This window comes from Lichenostomus cassidix, chromosome 14, assembly GCF_008360975.1.
Source record: "Lichenostomus cassidix isolate B80296 chromosome 14, HeHo_3.0, whole genome shotgun sequence".
Classification (NCBI taxonomy): Eukaryota; Metazoa; Chordata; class Aves; order Passeriformes; family Meliphagidae; genus Lichenostomus; species Lichenostomus cassidix.
The window spans coordinates 4,660,804-4,679,234 of record NC_139495.1 but is presented as its reverse complement, the minus strand read 5'-3'; the positions used below and the strand labels follow the sequence as shown (position 1 = coordinate 4,679,234).

Below are 18,431 nucleotides of genomic sequence, written 5' to 3'. Positions count from 1 at the left end.
TTTTAGTGACAATAGTGACAACTGACAAGGACCACTCCAGCTGCAGTACCCTCTGAACAGGAAAACAATTCACTTTTCTCCTCTGCTCACAACTGAAGAGAAAAATCCTCCCCAGTCCTTGTTCCTGTTATAATTGTGTCTGTCAGTACAGCTCAGGTTTTAGTGGTACCCCTGGGGCATGGAGGCCACCGCAAATGATGGGCTGGGAATTAAGGCAATGTCCATGAGTCCCATCTGAGCTGGAATTGCTCTCCAGGTCTGGGTCAGACCATTTCCCCCCATGTGGCAGCACCTGTCCCACAGGGAGCCAAAGGGAGGAGCAGCAGGAAGGCAGCTCTCCACTTCAGGCAAACACATTTCTTCCTCCTGACAGCCCTAACCCCATGTCAGCTCTTATCATCTTGAAAGAGCAAATGAAAACAGTCCTGCTGAAAGCAAACGGTGCTGCCATGTCCCATAAAACTTCCACCTTAATGGATCCAACAGCAGGTTCATTTGTGTAATGGGACTTTTAAACAGACCGTTTATTTCTTTTTAATGTGAAGGGAATGTGCTGTTTGATCCCATGTGCTCGGCTGGATTTTTAAAACAGAGATAAACCACGAGAATTGACTCACTAAGTCTGTTCTTCCCACCTAATTAAAATAGCATTGAGATAGTAACGTGCAGAGGTGCAATGTGCTGATCACCTCTCCAGCCAACAGGAGTTTGTCAGCATTGTCAGCACTCATCCACCAGGATCTCAAAGGTTCCTTCACACTCTCTGCTTTCCCCACAGTCACAGACACTCCTGATGGTGCCATGGTTTTGTGTGCTAAACATGAATTTTCCAAGAGGGAACATGCAGCAGGTTCAACTCACCAACTGAGGCTGTTCATCATTCCCTAGGTTGAGAGAGGGAAGAAAAAATAACCTTGTCCCTGTAGCTCAGAGCTCACTACATTCCTACCCCGTGGGAAATAGCAGGGACCAGTTTAATGCAGTTGTTTGGAACAGGCACTGAGAGCTCTCTGCCAGGGAAAGGGAAAGGAGAAGTGTAACCCCATCCCTCTGTTCTAGGGCTCACTCCACCTTCAGAACCAAAGTTCCACAATTAAAACCAGGCAAAAATTCAAAATAGGTTATCAGCGACTCGTGCATAATCATCCCTCTCTTCTAGCAACTCATAATTCAGAATTTACAGGATCACACGATAAAATGAAGATCAATACAAACACTGTGAAGTAAACAAGCAACAAATGGCTCTGCTGAGGTACAACTAGAACTACCTGATAGAGACAAAGATGTCTCAGGCACATTCAAAACAAACAGAATTCACTGAAGACCTCGGGTCTAAAAATATAAATGCACAAACACAATTACTGATAGCACAGAGCAGGGAGCCTTTATCACAGAGGAGCATAAACTGATCAGAAAGAGGAAGCTACGTAAAAACTGAAGGAACAGCACAGAATTGAAATGTCACAGAGCAAGCCTCAAAGCAGCAGGAACTCCTCCTACAAATTGAACTTTCCTCAGCCAGAAACTGGAGAGGAGGACAGAGTGGGGCAGCTGAATTGATCCCAGATGAACATCAGCACCCTGGGGCACTGGAAAATAGGGATGGATGTCCTGGCTACAGCTCAGCTCCTGCAGCACACAGTGGGAGAGGCTCCTGCCTGTACTCTGTGATCCTGTGGAAGACACTTCTGCAAATGCTGGAACATCACCTGGAATGACGTGGCAACTCTGATTACTCATCTTCAAAGGAGAGACAGAGAGAGGAAGAGATTTAAAGAAAGCTGCAAGATTCATGAGGGAACTGAAGAGCCTGTTTTAAGAGAAGGCTGCAAGAGCTTGATTTGTTTAACCTAGACAAATGAAAGGCTGGGAGAGAACAATTGTTCTCTATAAATATGTCATGGCATAAATATGAGGGAGGAAGAACAGTCACTGTAGTTTAAGGAGAATATTAGCACAAGAAAAAAAATGGATATTAACTGCACATATATTTTCAGTTGGAACTGGGAAGATTTCAGCTATCAGAGCAGTCTTTCCATGACAGTAATGGTACAAACAACCAAGGCAGTTTCAAGACAAGCTTGATAAATTTATGAACTGGGATATATGCTGCATTTGCCTCACTTACTGAAGGACTGGACTTCATGATCTAAAAGTCCTCTTCCAGTCTTCTGTTACTATATCATTTCATTCTGGATTAGCTTCTTTCACTGTCTCTTTATAACCAGATTCATGCTTTCCAATCTGATTTGAGAAGTGGATATTTCTCTGAGATTGCCTTACTAAACCTGTTCACCCTGCTGCTCAGTTGAGTGCCACACTGCTCATCTGTCTTGGCTTTGCTGGCCTCACATAAGGTGTGAGGATAAAATCTGTCACATTGGAAGGAGATTGGCTGCCACCTGCTAAATCAATTCAGAAATTATGTAATATACTTTTGATAGATGAAGACTTCCTGCACCAGTCAATTGTCTCCTGCCCCTCCCAACCTGTTGGTTCTATGTATGTTCCAACAAAGCTTCATTTTTATTTATAACTACTATGGTTCAGCCCTCTAATCCCACATTTAATTGCCTCCCTATAATACAGGGAATTTACATTTCCACTAATGAACACCACTTTAGTTCTGCTGCTTGGTCTGTTGTATTTCTTGCTTGATGCTTGAAAACAAGAATTAAATGAGCTCTATTGGCCAGTTTTCCAGGGCAGGTCTTTCTATACTAAAGTTCACTTTTTTTTCCTATTATTAATGGTGTTACATCTAAAATAAAAATGGAGGTAATAACTTTTCCATGTTGCTCTCCAGTTAACAGCTAGTTCCCAACTACATCAAGCTCAGTGTTCTCTGAGTTTATTTCCCTCATGCACTCTCCTTTCTCGCTCCATTTCTACTTCTGATAGGCACCAGTGTGGGCAGCCACTGACATTTAAGTTAATCCTAAACATTATGATTCCATCAGACTGAACACATGATTGGTTCTCTACCTATTGCTGCTCTTAAATAAAGGTCTCCTGTTCTCTGCAAAGGGTTAAGCAACACTTATCCTCAAGGCAAGGGGCGTTCATTATATTAATTTTAAGGTGTCTTTATTCCTTCTGTAAGGACACTCAATTTGTGCCATTCATTTGGTGATGGCTGCATTCTTGGACTCCAAATCTTCTTTACCTCCCACCCTGCTAAGCAATTCTTCTGATTCTTACATCCATCCTTTTTAATCTGCTGGAGGGTGAAATTTAATTTGTTCCAAAGAGCAGTCTATAGATTTCAGAGCCCACATGGGCCAAGCTGTCTTTTGAAGATGAAAGCCAAAAGATACCCAGAGCACCTCAGGGTAATGAAAATACAGGTGATGCTTTTTTAATACCAAGCTGACTTCCCTCAGGGATTAATGATGGAGAACAAAAAATCTTGACATGAATGCCCCCTGCTTCAGAACCAGAGTGGAAGAAAGCATAAGATCAGAGATCAGAGCTGTTGCTTGGATGGCAAGCTTGAGCCAAACAATCTCCTCGTGTCTATAAAGGGATATGAAACAGGCAAACGAAAATTACAAAAACGAACACGTCTTCTGTTTCCCTCCCTCAGGGAGGGAAAGAAAAATAATATAACAAACAAGAAGGCATTTTCCACAAATAATATTTTGGTGTGAGTGAAGCTCTCTCTCAGCTTTAGGCCAGTAGAGCACTAAACTAACATACCATGAGAAATAAGATCGTGGGACCACAGATCAGGGAGCTGTGTGAACCTCCCGGCACATCCTGGAAATGAAGACACTGTAGCACCAGCCTCAATAAAGAGAACTTCCAGTGCTGATAAAATTGTCAGAAAAGCACACATTCATACAAAAAAGTGCAATGAACAAACATTCAGCAAATAAACAACAGACAAACCCCACAGATCTGTGGGGAAGCTCAGTGAACTGAGCTCTCTCAAGAGTGGTGACTCTTGTGTGTCTTATGGGTACTGTTCCCTTACAGTATGAACATGTTTAAACTGTGAATAAAGAAAAATAAATAAGCGAAGGGTTAGAGGGAGAGGAAAATCAAAGTTTCATTGTTAATTACACAGCACAATGATAAGGGTAATTTTTCTTAAATCAAAAAATAAATCCTAGGTTCAAGTTCCCTGAAGGATATGAAATATTAGAGGGTTTTTTATGGTTGTAATCACTAACTCATTTCTCCAGCCACTACTGGCCGTGTCTAATTAGGGCAAAGTATGTTAATGATACAGAGGCACAGCCCAGAGATGTCTTCAGTTGCAATATTAATTGCATTTAGGGAAAGAGGCATGAATTGTGCTTATACAAGCTAATTAGTATGGGTTTGCTAATTAATACTGGAAAGTCAAACTGCCTTTGTGTTGTCAACTGCAATTAACTGAAGACATTTGAATTATTTTTTTTTTGTTCCTCCAGTAGCACACTCACTTTTAGTTGACAAGCAATGAAACGCTGCACTGGAGCAGTCAGAACAGCTAGTCCACTTCACCAACATCCCATTTTCCTCTCCAGGCTGGCACAGTGTTCCCAATCACACACACCACCCTCCAGCTGCTGGTGGCCCTGGGGACACAATTCCCTGAGCTTGTGTCCTTGGAGGAGAGGGCCCTGAGTGTGCAGATACTGCTGGATTGAGGCTATGATCCCATCAGATCTATCCCATGAGCATTTTACTTTTAAATATTGCTATGTAAAGAATGAATCATTTACCAGAGATTGCCCCCCCCCGATAGAGGGAAGCCCATGGGACTCCTCAGTGAGGTGCCAGAGCCCATCTCTTCATTTCCAGAGCCCATCTCTTCATTTCCAGAGCCCATCTCTTCATTTCCAGAGCCCCAGGGAGGGTGGCAGAGCCATCAGAGCTCTTCAGGGTGGCAGCAGAGATGTCACCTGCACAGAGGTTTGTCCCAGCAGCAGCCCAAAGACACAGCAGACTGCACGAGAGCATCTGACAGGGGTTTGTTCCATTTCCCTTAGAGCCACAGCCTGTTTGCAGAAGGGCTGATGCAAAGCAATATCCACATCTGTCAGCACCCAGAGCAGGACAAGCCCTTCAGCATTCCCAGCTCAACATCAAACACACTGGAGGCTCACAGGTGAAAGGGAGGTAAAGGAAGGTGAGGTGCCAGAAATCCAAACTAGGCAAGTAATTTTGCTGAAGTGTCAAATTGAAATGAGTCTGAAAATAAGGCCATCCAGGTGAGACACTGATCTGGAAAGGGGGGGAAAAAACCATGTAAAGAGCATTTTGCTGGATGGCAAGGGGGAGAGTGGGGCTGGTGGAATATCCCTTGGAGCCCTTGGGCAGGCAGCTATGGTAGAGCCCCATCCAAAGAGGACAGACCTCTGTCACCACCAACATTGCAAAAGACTCAAAGTGACAACAACTGTCCCTACCAGGGAGATTTCAACTGGGGATGCAGAAGATCCATTTACACCAGTGAAAAGAAGGAGTTATACTGTCAGGTTTTCCCTCCAAAGGGAATAAGAGGGGGAAAAAAATCTCTTTTCCTCTGTATGAATTAATTTTCCCATATATACTGAATTAATTCATGCTGCTGAATACAGCCCACACCTCACAATCTGCACCACAGAAAACAGCCTGTTCATAGGAGGTTGATCTAAGAGTTACTGGAAGATCACAAGACCAGCAGTTTTCCACTGAGAAACCCTTGGGAATAGGCACTGAACACTGACTGCTTCTTTATCCTCTGCTGATGGATGATGCACAACACCAATTAATGCTTTAATGCTGCAAGTTCCAGTTCCTTCAGCCCTCTGCTAGCCTGCTTAATACAACAAATTTTTGAAGGCAAACCACTCAAAATCCAAGCTTAATGAGCCCAAAACAAAAACTTTGAAATGTTAAAAAAAAAAACCCAAACCAGAACATCAGAACATTTAGAAAATAACAGCAAGTTTTTCCTCTGATACATCCAGTGAGCACCATGCAAAACTGATTGTAGACAATCTGAAACTGTAACAAGGCAGCACGTAATGAGATCAGATGGTAAACAGGATTAATTCAGTTTTCTTTGGAAGTATCAGTTGTGGCCTCTATCACCACAGAAAGCAGCTGGGCATACAAAAATGTTTGCCCACAACGTGAGACCACCCCAGAACCGGAATCAATTAACACTCTCATTATGGAAAATCTGATGTTGGAACAGCAAGAGGCGCAAATTTAAAAAAAAAGATACTAACAGACGTATGGCAACCCATTAATAGCACAGCAGGGCATGTCATCCTGCCCTTCAGTGCCCTGCTAGAGTTCAGCACAACCCAAAAAAGACCCGTGTTGGCACTGTAGTTTAGAATTTGGATTTTAGAACAGATGTCTGTTTAGCACCTACTTACTAGCCAGTGATGCAGGCCTATTTTTATCTTATAGTAATAAAATTAATCACATCTACAGAATGAGTCTTTGCATCTTGGATCCTGCTCAGGTTTTCCTTGTGACTAGAAAAAGTTGCAGGAATCCCACAGTTCATCCATTAGCAAAAACATCAATTCATGAAACGGCTTAACACTGACACCTCATTTATTCCTGAGTATAAAGAATCATATTCAAGCCATGAAACTGCATATAAACCTCCCTACTACCTGGTTTTGTGCCCTTTATTATTTTTGGTCCTTGAGGGAAGTGCCAATAAAATAGACAAACCCAGCAGAAAATTAAAAGACATTATAAAAAAAGAGGTTGTGGTAATTCTGTTGTATCTCATCTGCCTGTCCTTTGAATATTTGAAACTGAGTCAGAGGCCCCAAAGAAAGGAGTTAATTCAGTATGAAATTAAATGCTTGCTTCTGATCTAGAACTGCTAAAGAGAAAAGGAGTTGCCAAAAAAAGGAAGACAGAGCCATTAGATCTCATCCCTAACTCTTTTTCCAGGTGAATATGGAGACAGAGTGCCAACACTGGCAGTAGCAACACAAACTTTTACAATGTTTATTTGCTGTTCATTTCTGAATATTTGGAACTGATGCATTGTTTAAGTGAACTGAACTTTGCATATTATTGCTCTGTAACACAATTAAGAAAAAAAAAAGGGCAGAAACTGAACACTTACCATCTCTGCTCTTTGCTTGTGGATTCCCACTTCTTCCAGGACCTGAGACAGCTGAGCCTTCAAGACACAGAAAAAAAAAAAGGACATTATGTCTAGGATGTGATTTTGGAAGTTCAATATGACTGCCATGCCCCCCCCCCCCAAAAAAATATCACCAGGGGCACCATGATTTCCATGGCATTGAGAAGGAATTATAAATATTTGGCCTTGTTCTGTCTTGTCAGCATCACATTCCTTGAGACAATCCTGTCCCAAAGAGCCTGAAGCCTGTGTACACAAGAAAAACAGGTTTATTGCAGAGAATACCACTAGATTAGCCAGCCCCAATTTCAACCCCATGATCCAGACAGAACCATGCTTCCACTCCATTTCTTTGGAAGCTGCACAAAGAGTGATCTAAATCCCACCCAAATGTGCCAAGCTTAACTTTGAAGAAGAGGTTTAGCTCCAGAGCTCATGAAAGTTGTGTGTGTTTCAAATTAACTTCACAGAAAATGTTCTGTTGAAGTTCTGGGGTCCAGGGTTGGGGTTGGAGCTTTCCAAAATGCTGTGGTAAAATACCAAGAAAATCTGGTCTGTAACATAAACCTCCTGAATTTCCGTGAGAAAAGATCCCAATGCAGCATTTTTACTTTTTTTAAGGGAAATGTGAAATGTAAAGAATCACAAACTAGAGTAGAAATACCTTCTGTTATCCCAGCATAATTTGGGGGGAAACAGGAACTTGACTCAGAAAAGGATCTTTCACCGAGTTTTGTTTATGAAAAGGGATGTTAAACAAAATGGGTATTTAGGAGATGGTTAAGAGAACCCACACATAACACATGAATGCTATTACTTCCCACATCTTTGATTTTCCAGCACACTGCAAGGCTGCAATCAGCCTTTCTCTGCTTAGCAGAAAGCCCAAAAAACAGTCACTGATGACAGAGAAGCTAATTTAAACAATGTAAACAAATAAAAGAAATAAAACCAACTTTCCTACAAACTGATTCATGTAATTTCAAGCAAATATTCATTAAAACCCTCCAGAGTCTCTCAACTTCTCACCACATATAAAATGGGTCTTTTGAGTGCCACATCCAAACCAGAGACAAACAGCAAGCAGTTTATTACAATGAAAAGGAAAACATTCAGTTTTGAAGGCTAACTGGGCTGAAATGCAAGCAAACAAACTCACAAAAAAATAAATACAGTCTAAGGGTTCAAAATGTCCATTTTGCAAATAAACAACCAAACAGTCCAAAATTTCCCTGGCCCCAGAGCTCAGCAGAAACTGAAAAAGTTTCAGCTTCTTGCTGTGCAAGGCCTGGGATGATGTGACATTATTTAAGGAACAGACACTGAAATAAGATGAAAAGGGTTTTAATACAAGCCTGGGAGCTGGCATAGGAGAACGGAACACACTCATTAAACACTGCAGGAGATGCCAGCCCCAACCAAAACTGGAGTGCCTGGACAAGCAAGTGAGGAGAAAAAATGAAATGATCACCAAGGTTGATGCAGAAATGTCAGGGAACTATAAATTTGCAGACACCTGGGAAAGGCTTTTTTCCCCACTGCTACTGAACCAGGTATAATGACAGCAGCAGGCTGGAGCCAGCAGTTGCCTGGGGAAGAATTAGGAAACATGGCCTCAGAGAGGTTATTTAGGAGAGGTGCTGGCAGAAACTTTGCACAACATCCCAACACTGACTGAATATTTTTGATCACAAACTACCCCAACTGTTCTGTGTATTTATTAGCCTTATCTATATTTAAATGGGAGCTACTAGCCTATTCCAAACCAGATATAAGAATTACTTACTTAAGAATTACATTAAAAATCACGTATTTTCTCACAGTAGCTACCAATCCTGAATTGGAGGGTCAAGTCTCTGTTCACCCTCCTGCTTGCACAGAATCCTCCAGAATCACAGAGGAACTCACACTGGAAGAGAGTGAATCCCCTCAAGGCTCAATCCCCTGTGGTTCTGGTGGGCACCTGGCACCCAGCCTGGATCAACCACCACACTGTGCCAAGCTTTGGTCACTCTCACAGTGTAAATATTTTTATTTCTAACACCAAGGCAACAATACCCTGGGAGCCTGTTTAACTGGATGGGTATAAGAACATTTTAAAGCAGAGTACCTCCATAAAAGTCAGAATAAAAGGATAGCAAAGACTCCAACACATTTCACTTCAGGATGAGGCTGGAAAAACCTTTTAGGCAAGAGAGAAATAATACAAAGGGATGGGGGAAATTGAAAATACAAGCAGGAAATATGCCATAATTTATCTTATATATAATATGGCTTGGGGAAAATAACCATTTCAAGGTGCTATGTCAATAGAGACACTGAGAGAAACCTGGACAGCAAGTCCAAGCCAGCAGCATCACAACAGCAGATCAATATGATTTGGAGAGGCAATCAGATAAGAACTAAATCACAAAGTAGGTTTTCTTCATTGCATTTATTTCCAAGCAGCTCATCTTTATTTCCAGGCAGCTCATCTCAAAGGGAAAGCAGCAGCAACTAGTGGGAATTCAGAGAGCAGCTACTAAACTTCCTAGACTGCTGGAAGAAATGATTTATGAAGATTAAAAGATTTTTAAACATATGGTTTGACTACAACTCTCACAGAAGAGCAAGAGGGACATATTTAATGCATTGAGAGCTGTTACAGTGACAAAGCTGGAAAGAAGGAGGTTTCCCCAGCACAGCTGATGCTGTTGGATGCACTCAGTCCAGAGAGGGGACTCTCCCACTCCCTGTTCCAAGGACTCAGACAGGTGGGGAAGCACAAGACAAAGCCCAAATTTTCAGCAGGGTCCCTGGTGTCTGCACTTGCCAGGCTGTGATTCAGCTGATCTGGATGCTTTATCACGTCCAGTTTGTAAACATCAGTCCTATCCCAGACTTTTTATTAGCTTAAATCAAATACTGAACCTCCCTCAGCTGTTAGAGGACAGCTGCTTGCGGAGTGATTCAGTGCCATATTCCTTCTAGGCCACAAGAAAATACAAACTAATCACCAGCAGCATGACAGATGCACACATTTTTAATTAGGAAGGAGAAATTAGGCTCTGAACTTATCCCCACATCTTGCTTAATCAGAGTGCTGGGGAGGAGCTGCCAACCCCCCCAGCCATGGAGGGAAGGAGCTGCAGAGGGCTCTGGACTGTGTCTGGCAGCCTGCTGAGCCCTTGCTCCCATTCCCCAGGCACTTCTGGGAAAAGCCCTGAAAAAAACAGTGTTAGCTGCTTCTTGGAATGTACCTTCTCAGGAATGAACTGTTGGGTTTCTGGGTTGAGCCATCCTGGCCACTTCAGACAAGGAAAACATGAGGGTTGGAGCTGAGTCCTTCAGGGGTGCTGGGGAGGCACAGGGGGTTCAGCAGATGCTGGAGCAGTTTGCCAGTCCCAGCTCAGAGTGCTGCTCTGGGAAAAGCCATGGAGGCAGTGACAGGACAAGGGGGAATGACTTGAAGCTGGAAAAGATGAGACTTCAGAAAAACAATCTGTGCTGTGAGGATGGTGAAGGTGCCCAGATGTGCTCAGGGTACCCAGAGAAGCTGTGGCTGCCCCATCCCTGGAAGTGTCCAAAGCCAGGTTAGATGGATCTCTGAGCAACCTGGGATAGTTAAAAGTGTCCCTGCCCACAAAAAGATGATCTTTAAGGACTCTTCCAACCCAAACTATTCCATGAGTCTCTTTGTAGCTCAGCTCTGTGTTAGGGGATTTTCAACCGATCACATCCACCTTGGCATCTCAGGAATCTCTCAGTAGGACATATTTCCATGTTGAATTTTCAGGCTACGCATAAAAGTTAACTTAAAGCCCCAAGGAAATTCTCTTTACTTAACACACATGTTGAATTCCCACAGATCACTGAGCTCAAGCGTTAAGAAACCTGATATGCAAACAGATATTATGAATCAGATATACAAATACAGTGCAATTCAGCCACTGAAGGCAGCACAATCAGGTAAAGGAAAATCAAGTAGCAAAGCAGGGGGAAAAAAATCCTCTCAAGTACTCAGTCAATTACTTTAAGCTTTCAAAAAAAGGGTTTGTCAATTCAAAATATTCATCTTACATGACAACATAGTCTAATCTACTGTCAGTGGATTGTCATCCTCAAAAAAGAGCAGCAGGAAGGGAAGAACCTGAGCTCCAGCCTCGCTGGGAATGTGCAGCTCGGGCTCAAAGAGGAGCAGGAATGGTTTCCAAGGAGAGGAACCGATTCAGCTCCAAGGAGACATTTCTGAATTGTTTAAACTTGCTTCCCTGCATCAATAATTTGTCTTGAGTCCCTTCCAAAAGTCAGCCTTCGCAGCCAGTGCTGGAGGAGAATGGTCAGGGAGGGTTTAATGAATGAAACTGAAGCAATCTGGTGGTGACAATGTTAAAGCATCCAGAGCCCCCCACTCCCCTCAGAAGGTGAGCTGAGTGCCCTGAACGATGGGCAAGCAGCTCAAATGTGAGCCCCATATGTAGGGAAAAATTAACCACTCAATCCCTAATGAACAGTCTTTCTCTGCACAACAATACCCTCTGCTCTACAAGCAATTAGCAAATCGAAGCTCTCTCTTTGTGGACCTGCATTAATTTACTCCTCGGTGAGGCACATTAAATAGCTCACAGGTACAGCACAGCACTGTGGTGGCAACAGCCAGCACCAGAAAATAAAAGCTCGCTTCAAAGAGTTCGGGAAGCAAAATTAGGTGTGCTGCATACAGGGAATAAATCAAAACAGCCTTCATTTGGAAACATCATTTTGGTCTTCTGCTTCCATCAAAAAACATGATTATCCTAACAGTCACATTAATAACAACGCTGGTGCTCTACAAGGGAGAGGAACAAGCAGCACATTCGCTACCTCAAATTAAAAAGAGCAATTTTCATTCTTTCTCATCAGAGTGAAATACCTGAGAACATACGCAGCTGCCTGTTCTGGGGTTGTGCTTTCACAGCTATAAATCCCAAGTGTGAATCCCCAGAAGGAAGGACACTTGTTGGAAGGGCAGCATCTCTGCAGGGGAAGGGAGGAGGAGGAGGTTTTGCCTGGCAGAGCTGAAACACAGCTGCAAAAAATGGCATTTTTACAGCTCGCTGAAGCCCAAGATACCCCAAGAAGTATTTTATATGCAACAGTTGTATGCAAATCCAAGTCAAGTGTGATAATTGGCAAATTTAGGTATAATGTTAATTAATAGCTATTTCAAATTAATTAACTTCTAAGATAAATTCTTGCTTCTCCTCTTTGAGAAAGTTAACACACAATTTAAGTTTACAAGGATGTATCGGCTACCGATCACAGAAATAGGGGATCCTTTATGTTCTAACATGCCAAATCACTTCAGTTTCCTTGTGCTGGCTGCCCTTCATTCCCTGGGTAATTTCACAGTTACTCATTTCTCTGATCACTCACAAAAGGAGAGAGAAGATGAAGCTTCTTGGCTCAAGCTGCATGGCCTTACTGTGTGGCTAAAGTGGGATGTGACCTCTGCAGGGTCCAAGACAGCACATCTTATCTGGTGCCATAGGCTGGGGAAGAGGAGGGCCAAAAAAAAAAAAAAAAGGCAAAATATCACCTTTTTTTCTGTGAGATTCAGGAGACACAAGGAAAATAAAGCTCATTGACGCTGCAGCTGAAATACAGAAGGAAACTTGAAAACATGGCAGCACTCCCAGGGCAGGTCTGATAAGGAAAGCACTGACTGCAACAATTAGAACTCAATATAATGTAAAAACAGAAGCACCATGCTGATGAGTTACATGGAACAACACAAGAATAGGATGAGAACAATTTGAACAGAACTTTGCAGTCACTAATTACCTCTCACACAAAGCATGAGGCTCTGGCTTGTGGGGAAAACAGAAGGAAAACTTTGATTTCACAAAAGCCACAGACAGATTACTTCTGGGGGTGGCAGAGACTGAGCAGAAGTAACTCATCAGCCACTTGCAGTCAGACTTCACTTCATTTGCATACTGTGATCCTGCATATTAAAACACTGTAAGAACTGAAATTAAATTTTCATTAGTGTTCAATCTGAAATCTCACCCGTGGGATTCAGCTTTCAACAGTTCATGAATGCATTTCCCTGTTTACTTTCAAGTGAGATATCCATTTATCCCATGCTAACCAACATTTGTGGCCTTCAACCCACTGCACACTATTATTGCCCAAGGGCAGCAGCACAAGATTGTTTCTGCACCTCTGAACTGCACTACAGAATTACTCCAAATTAACTGGTCATTTCCAATTTAACATATTTTGATGCTTTGTAGTTGAAATTGCCAATCTTTCACAAAATTGCATCAGTTGAGATCACAATAAGGAAGGCAGTTTAGTACCTTCCATTGCTAAATAATTTCCTTGCTGCTCTACAGGCTCCTCGCTGCTCTCAAGAAAGTTCTCCTGGTTATAAAATCAAATGCACATCCTTTATAAAGTGGGAAAGAACAGCTACAAATAAACTCTGCTGCTTTCTCAAAAGCATCCAGAACACCGTGTTATCTCACAGGAGCTGGATTGGAGGTGGCAGGGGGCTCAGTCTGATAGAAAGTGAAGAGGAAAATTCCCCAACAACTTTTGAATGTGTTTCAGAAATTTAAATTCAGTGAAACCACACTCAGTCTGACTTGCAGAAAAGCTGCAACAGGCAGAGCAGAGACCATTACTTACTGACATAATTTATGAGGATAGGCTTGCTGCTCAGTGAAAAGCATGTGTCTCAGGCCACAACTTATGTGGTTTTCCATGTAATTTAGTCCTTAATTTTACCCCAAGCAAGGACAAGAAACACAGGAAACGAGAATGCCTGTAAGCCAGCTGTCCCACATCTCCAGGGACTCCTGGGCATCACAGCAAACCACAACACCCAGGGACTGAAGTCCACGGCTTTGACCAGAGCAGTGAGAGTGTTTTCCATCAAAAAACAAGAGCTGCTCCTTCTCTGAAAACCAGTTTTGTACTGGATTTGTGCAGGGAAATGCCGCCCCCCAGTGAGAGACAAAAAGCAGCTGGTTCCCAAAATCAGGGAGGAATAAAGCAAAGCTGTTGGGTGCTAAACAAAAAAATGATCCTGCGAATTGAAAAATCGCCAAAGTAGCGATGACTATAATTACTGAAGACACAGGGAAAACAACTCCCCTAGCAAAGATGTGGGCTCCTGTCAACACTACCAAGATTTACTGGACAAAGGGATAATAACTGCACCTTTCTCATGCTCTTAAGTCTCAAGGACAGACCAATCTCTCTCCTTCTCTTTAACAGACACAGTCACTTAGTGATGTCAAGAATTCTTGACAGTAAGCTTATTATAATGAAATAACCCCAAACCTTCCTGGTTAGACTATGAGAAAAGGGTGTTAACAAAGTGACTGTGGAAGAGCTGATATAAGGAAGACAGCATTCCAAGCAGAAGTTGTCCACATCCTTATTCCTGGCAAAGCACTTGACCTAGCTTAAAGTAAGCTGCAGAGTCCTGCAGCAGAAACCTGGCTTTTGTTCCCACTCTGCCTAACAACTGCTGAGAGACCCAGGGCAAAGCAGTAAACTCTGAAACTCCTTCTTTTCTCTCCCTCTCTAACCTAAAGATAATACTGACTCTGTAAAACCCTTCCAAAACCTTTGAACAAGGATAATCTCTGAGCACAAGGTGCCACTGTCGACACAAACCACACCTGACGGGCCACAGCACTGGGGAACTAAAAGGATTAAGCACCATATCAAGTGCAGAAGTCCAGCATCAACATGCTCAGAGGTGGCAGCAACCTCATCTCCCTGATCTTCAAAGCAAAGGTGACTTTCACAACTGCAATAAAATGTAAAACTTGGAGAAAAATCCTGAACTTTTCTAAATCTATTCCATCAATGGTGTTCGCATAATCTCCCAGGCAGATGTTGCCAGGGAAGGAAGTGGAGCAAACTAGGAGATGGAAACATGCAGAGCATTGTATTCAGGAAAGGATGAGCCCCTAGAGATTGGACAGCCCCATGCAGACCGAAACACCAACAAATGAGGCAGGTAGGCAACAAAATATTGGGCTCAGGTAACAAAACCACCTTAGTTTTGCAAAAACATCTCAAAACAAGAACAACCATTTGTTGTTTTAGTCTCTGAGCTGCAGCTGAGGTTGAGGTGGGGCTGAGGGGTAACACTCCAGCAACTCCTTTCTCCTTCTGTTTTCTCTTGATGTTTTTATTCAGCCCCTTGCTAAGAAGGAGCCCAGAAACCAAAAGATTAGCACAGCTCTGCTGGGAACAATATACTTTTGCAATAGGTCTCCTTCCCCCCATCCTAATCAAACGGTGCTGCAGTCCCCTGGGGAGAGAACACAGTGCCAAACAAAAAAATGTGAGTTTGCAGCTGCTTCCTCAACAGCAAAGGGCAGCCTGACTGATGAAACTCTGCCAAGACAATTGCTTCCAGCATGATGCAGTCAGCCAGCACAGCATCTCCAGGACACACACAAGTGACTGCAGGATGCTGATGGACTCTCCAAAGGAATCATTCCCCATCACTGGAACACCCATCAGAGAAGCCTCCGCCACTAAAATTCTCTTTGTGGCCTCAGAAGTATTCCTACCTCAGAGAAGCAGCTGAGTGTGAAGATGTAGCAGGAAGTCCCTTTTCTTTTGCTGCTCCCCAGCAAAATTTTTAACCCAAGAGCAGAAAGATAACGTGGCATAAAATCTGTGTATTGAGGGTCGGCCGCACATCTCTTGCCAGGAATAAAACAGATTACTTATATATCAGTGCAACTCAAAAACATTAGGAGAGTACCAGCCTGTTCCACAGGGAAACAGCAAATAGATAAAGATATACAGATTATCTGGAGGACACTAGGGAGAATTAATTTCACTGTGCTGTGGTCAAATCTGTAAAGGTCAAATGAAGGGATACCAGTGATCCTGAAACAGATGTAGCACATCTGGGAATCTGGTCATTCATCACTATTTAGGTGATGTGAACACAGGTACTGTAAGCAATTCTGGGATCTGGTGAACATGTTGTTTTCCTCAGGTTGTATTAACCCTCCTGGAACTGGGAAGCAGGGCTAGAAACAAACAGAAGGCACAGCAGCTAATGGGAACAGAATCCCTTACCAGTGGATGTAATAGAGAAACTGTCTGAAAGAGGGGGGAACAAATATTTGTGTATTTGTTTAATTTTCTGGCAAAATTTTAAGTGCAGCTATTTTTTTTCCCCATCCTTTAGGTTATCAGCAGAATGAGTTCAGGCTCCAAACCTTTCTCTTGATGAAAGCAAACATCAGGACTCACCAAACCTAGAAAAAGGCAATCTCAAAAAGTAGAAGTGGTGGCAATGTGACACCAGCATCTACCAAACTGTCAACTCCTTCCTCTACATTTTTGCCACTACAACCTCCCTGGACCTAAGTTTTCCCCATCAGTTGCCTCCAGCTAGGTTTGGTAGCTAGAGGGAAAGAAACAGCATTTATTTCATGCAATCTGTAAATTAGCCATCAAAAATGTTCACTCTTATCCGATCATCAGAAAAAATGGTGGAATTACATCTCTACCTAAAAAAGCCCTTCTAATTTCAGCCCGGTGAGTCAGCACTGCTGCATCTCATCACTAAGAGTGATTCATTGTCACTGCACTTCTCAAAGTCAAGAATAAGGGTATTCACCCCAATTCACTGTCATCTCATAACTCCTCTGGACCCAGGCACTGTGTTTGCACACAGCACTGTTATAATGATTTATGTGAGTGTGTCACTTTTAATTTAAAGGGATAAAGAGTTATTGTCAGTCTACCAACCATAAAGCAACATTTTCTTTCCACTGAGCTGACAGTTGAATACCTGGAAAATATTCCTGTTTGCCAAGAAAGGAGAAGGCTCTACAGCCCATAGCCTTAGGGTGTCAATGCTTCTGAAGACACGAGTGGATGGCCAGTGGCTTTGGAGAGGAACACTAGTACTTAGGAGAGTTAAAAAAAGCCTTACAGTGGAATTAGAATATGAATAAAAATTCAGACAAAAGCAGTATGGATAAAAAGCCTCTGCCCCAAGTTGAAGAGTGAGGAAGAGGCTTTGGGGTATGGATGAGACCCCAAAAAGATGATTTGTAGCTGGATAAAACAAGGAGTATCAGAAGCTAATCAGAAGCACTGCTAAAGTTTCCTTTTTCAAGTCCCCTAACTTCACAGTCACTTTTGGTAACCTTTTAACTGCTAAAACAAGGCTACTGAACAACTCACACTGACCTTACACCCCTGAGTGGTCCAGTGCCTTCCTTTTAGCTGCATGAGGCTGTTGGCAGCTGGTGATGTTGGTGATAGTTCAGCAAAGATCTCTTTAATGGTGCTGTGAGCTCTATCCCTAATGATATCTCACTGTTACCCCACAAACACACTCCCAACAGGAGCCCTCAGGCATGTGGGCAAAATTCCTTGTGCAACTGTTGTGAGCCAGCTGGAAAACAACGTTGGGAAGCAAAGATCTGTGTTTAAATCAACCTTTTTTTCCTCTGGGTTAACCTGAATCAGGTTTGGTTTTTGTTCTGTTTCTCAGCACTGCTGCAAATGTTGTCCCAGCTCAGATAAAGGTCAACAAGGGTTTCAGCCAGCACCATCCTTGGCTTGGGAAATGACAGCCAGCGTGGTTTTGGCATCCAGCAGAACAGTGGGTACAGTGCCTAAGCCTCGGAGGGTCTCCAACAAATTTCAAATGCTCTTGGAAGTTGCTAGGTAACAACATCCACCCCCAGGACAAGATTGTGCAATGTTTGCTCTGACAGAGCAATGCTTGCCTTGCCCTTGCTTCTGCCCTGGGAATGTGTGTGTTGAGAACCTGTCTGCTCTGCTGCCAGAGCATTTCCAGCCTCTAGTCTGGGTGCATAGTTGGATTTTGCTGAATAAAGCAAACATCCCATTTTAAACATAGCTATTATAATTAGCAGAAGCTCATTGCTCAATTCCCCTTCCAGACAGGGATTTCCAAATGTCAGTGTGCTTAGCAAAGCTGATCTGTGCTGGCTGCTCTAAACACAACTGACCTAGGAGAGTCCAGAGCCCAGAATCAAATCCTATCATGGGCAGTGAGATGGAAAAACAAACAGGATAATTGTCCTCCTTCAGCCTGGACCTTCATTTTCCTGTACCATCTGCACAGCACAGTGAGCAAGGCAAGGTTAGCAGAGAGATTCTGACATGGAAGGTATATTCCTGTTTGAGGCCAAGCAGGAATTTCTCTTAGAAACTTACACCAATTTCCTGAGTCAGCCCTCCAGATGACTCTGCCTCATCCTGCTTGTGCTGCCAGGGCATTGTGGCATAAAATCAAAAAGCAGTAAGGGGAGAACCACAAAAGGGGGAAACCCCAAACTAGCACAGCTAC

General features: G+C 43.0%; 1 protein-coding gene across 5 annotated transcripts in view; it reads right to left on the bottom strand.

Annotated features, from left to right (window-relative positions):
• MAD1L1 (mitotic arrest deficient 1 like 1) overlaps positions 1–18,431 on the bottom strand; it is a 340,910-nt gene that overhangs the window by 169,976 nt on the left and 152,503 nt on the right. For 4 of the 5 annotated variants that reach the window (XM_085074561.1, XM_085074564.1, XM_085074565.1 and 1 more), the window contains exon 13: positions 7,073–7,129. The exons of the other annotated variant lie outside the window; for it this stretch is intronic. In XM_085074561.1, the coding sequence (XP_084930687.1) occupies positions 7,073–7,129 (57 nt within the window). The remainder of the gene's footprint in view (positions 1–7,072; positions 7,130–18,431) is intronic. 5 annotated transcript variants of the gene reach the window in all.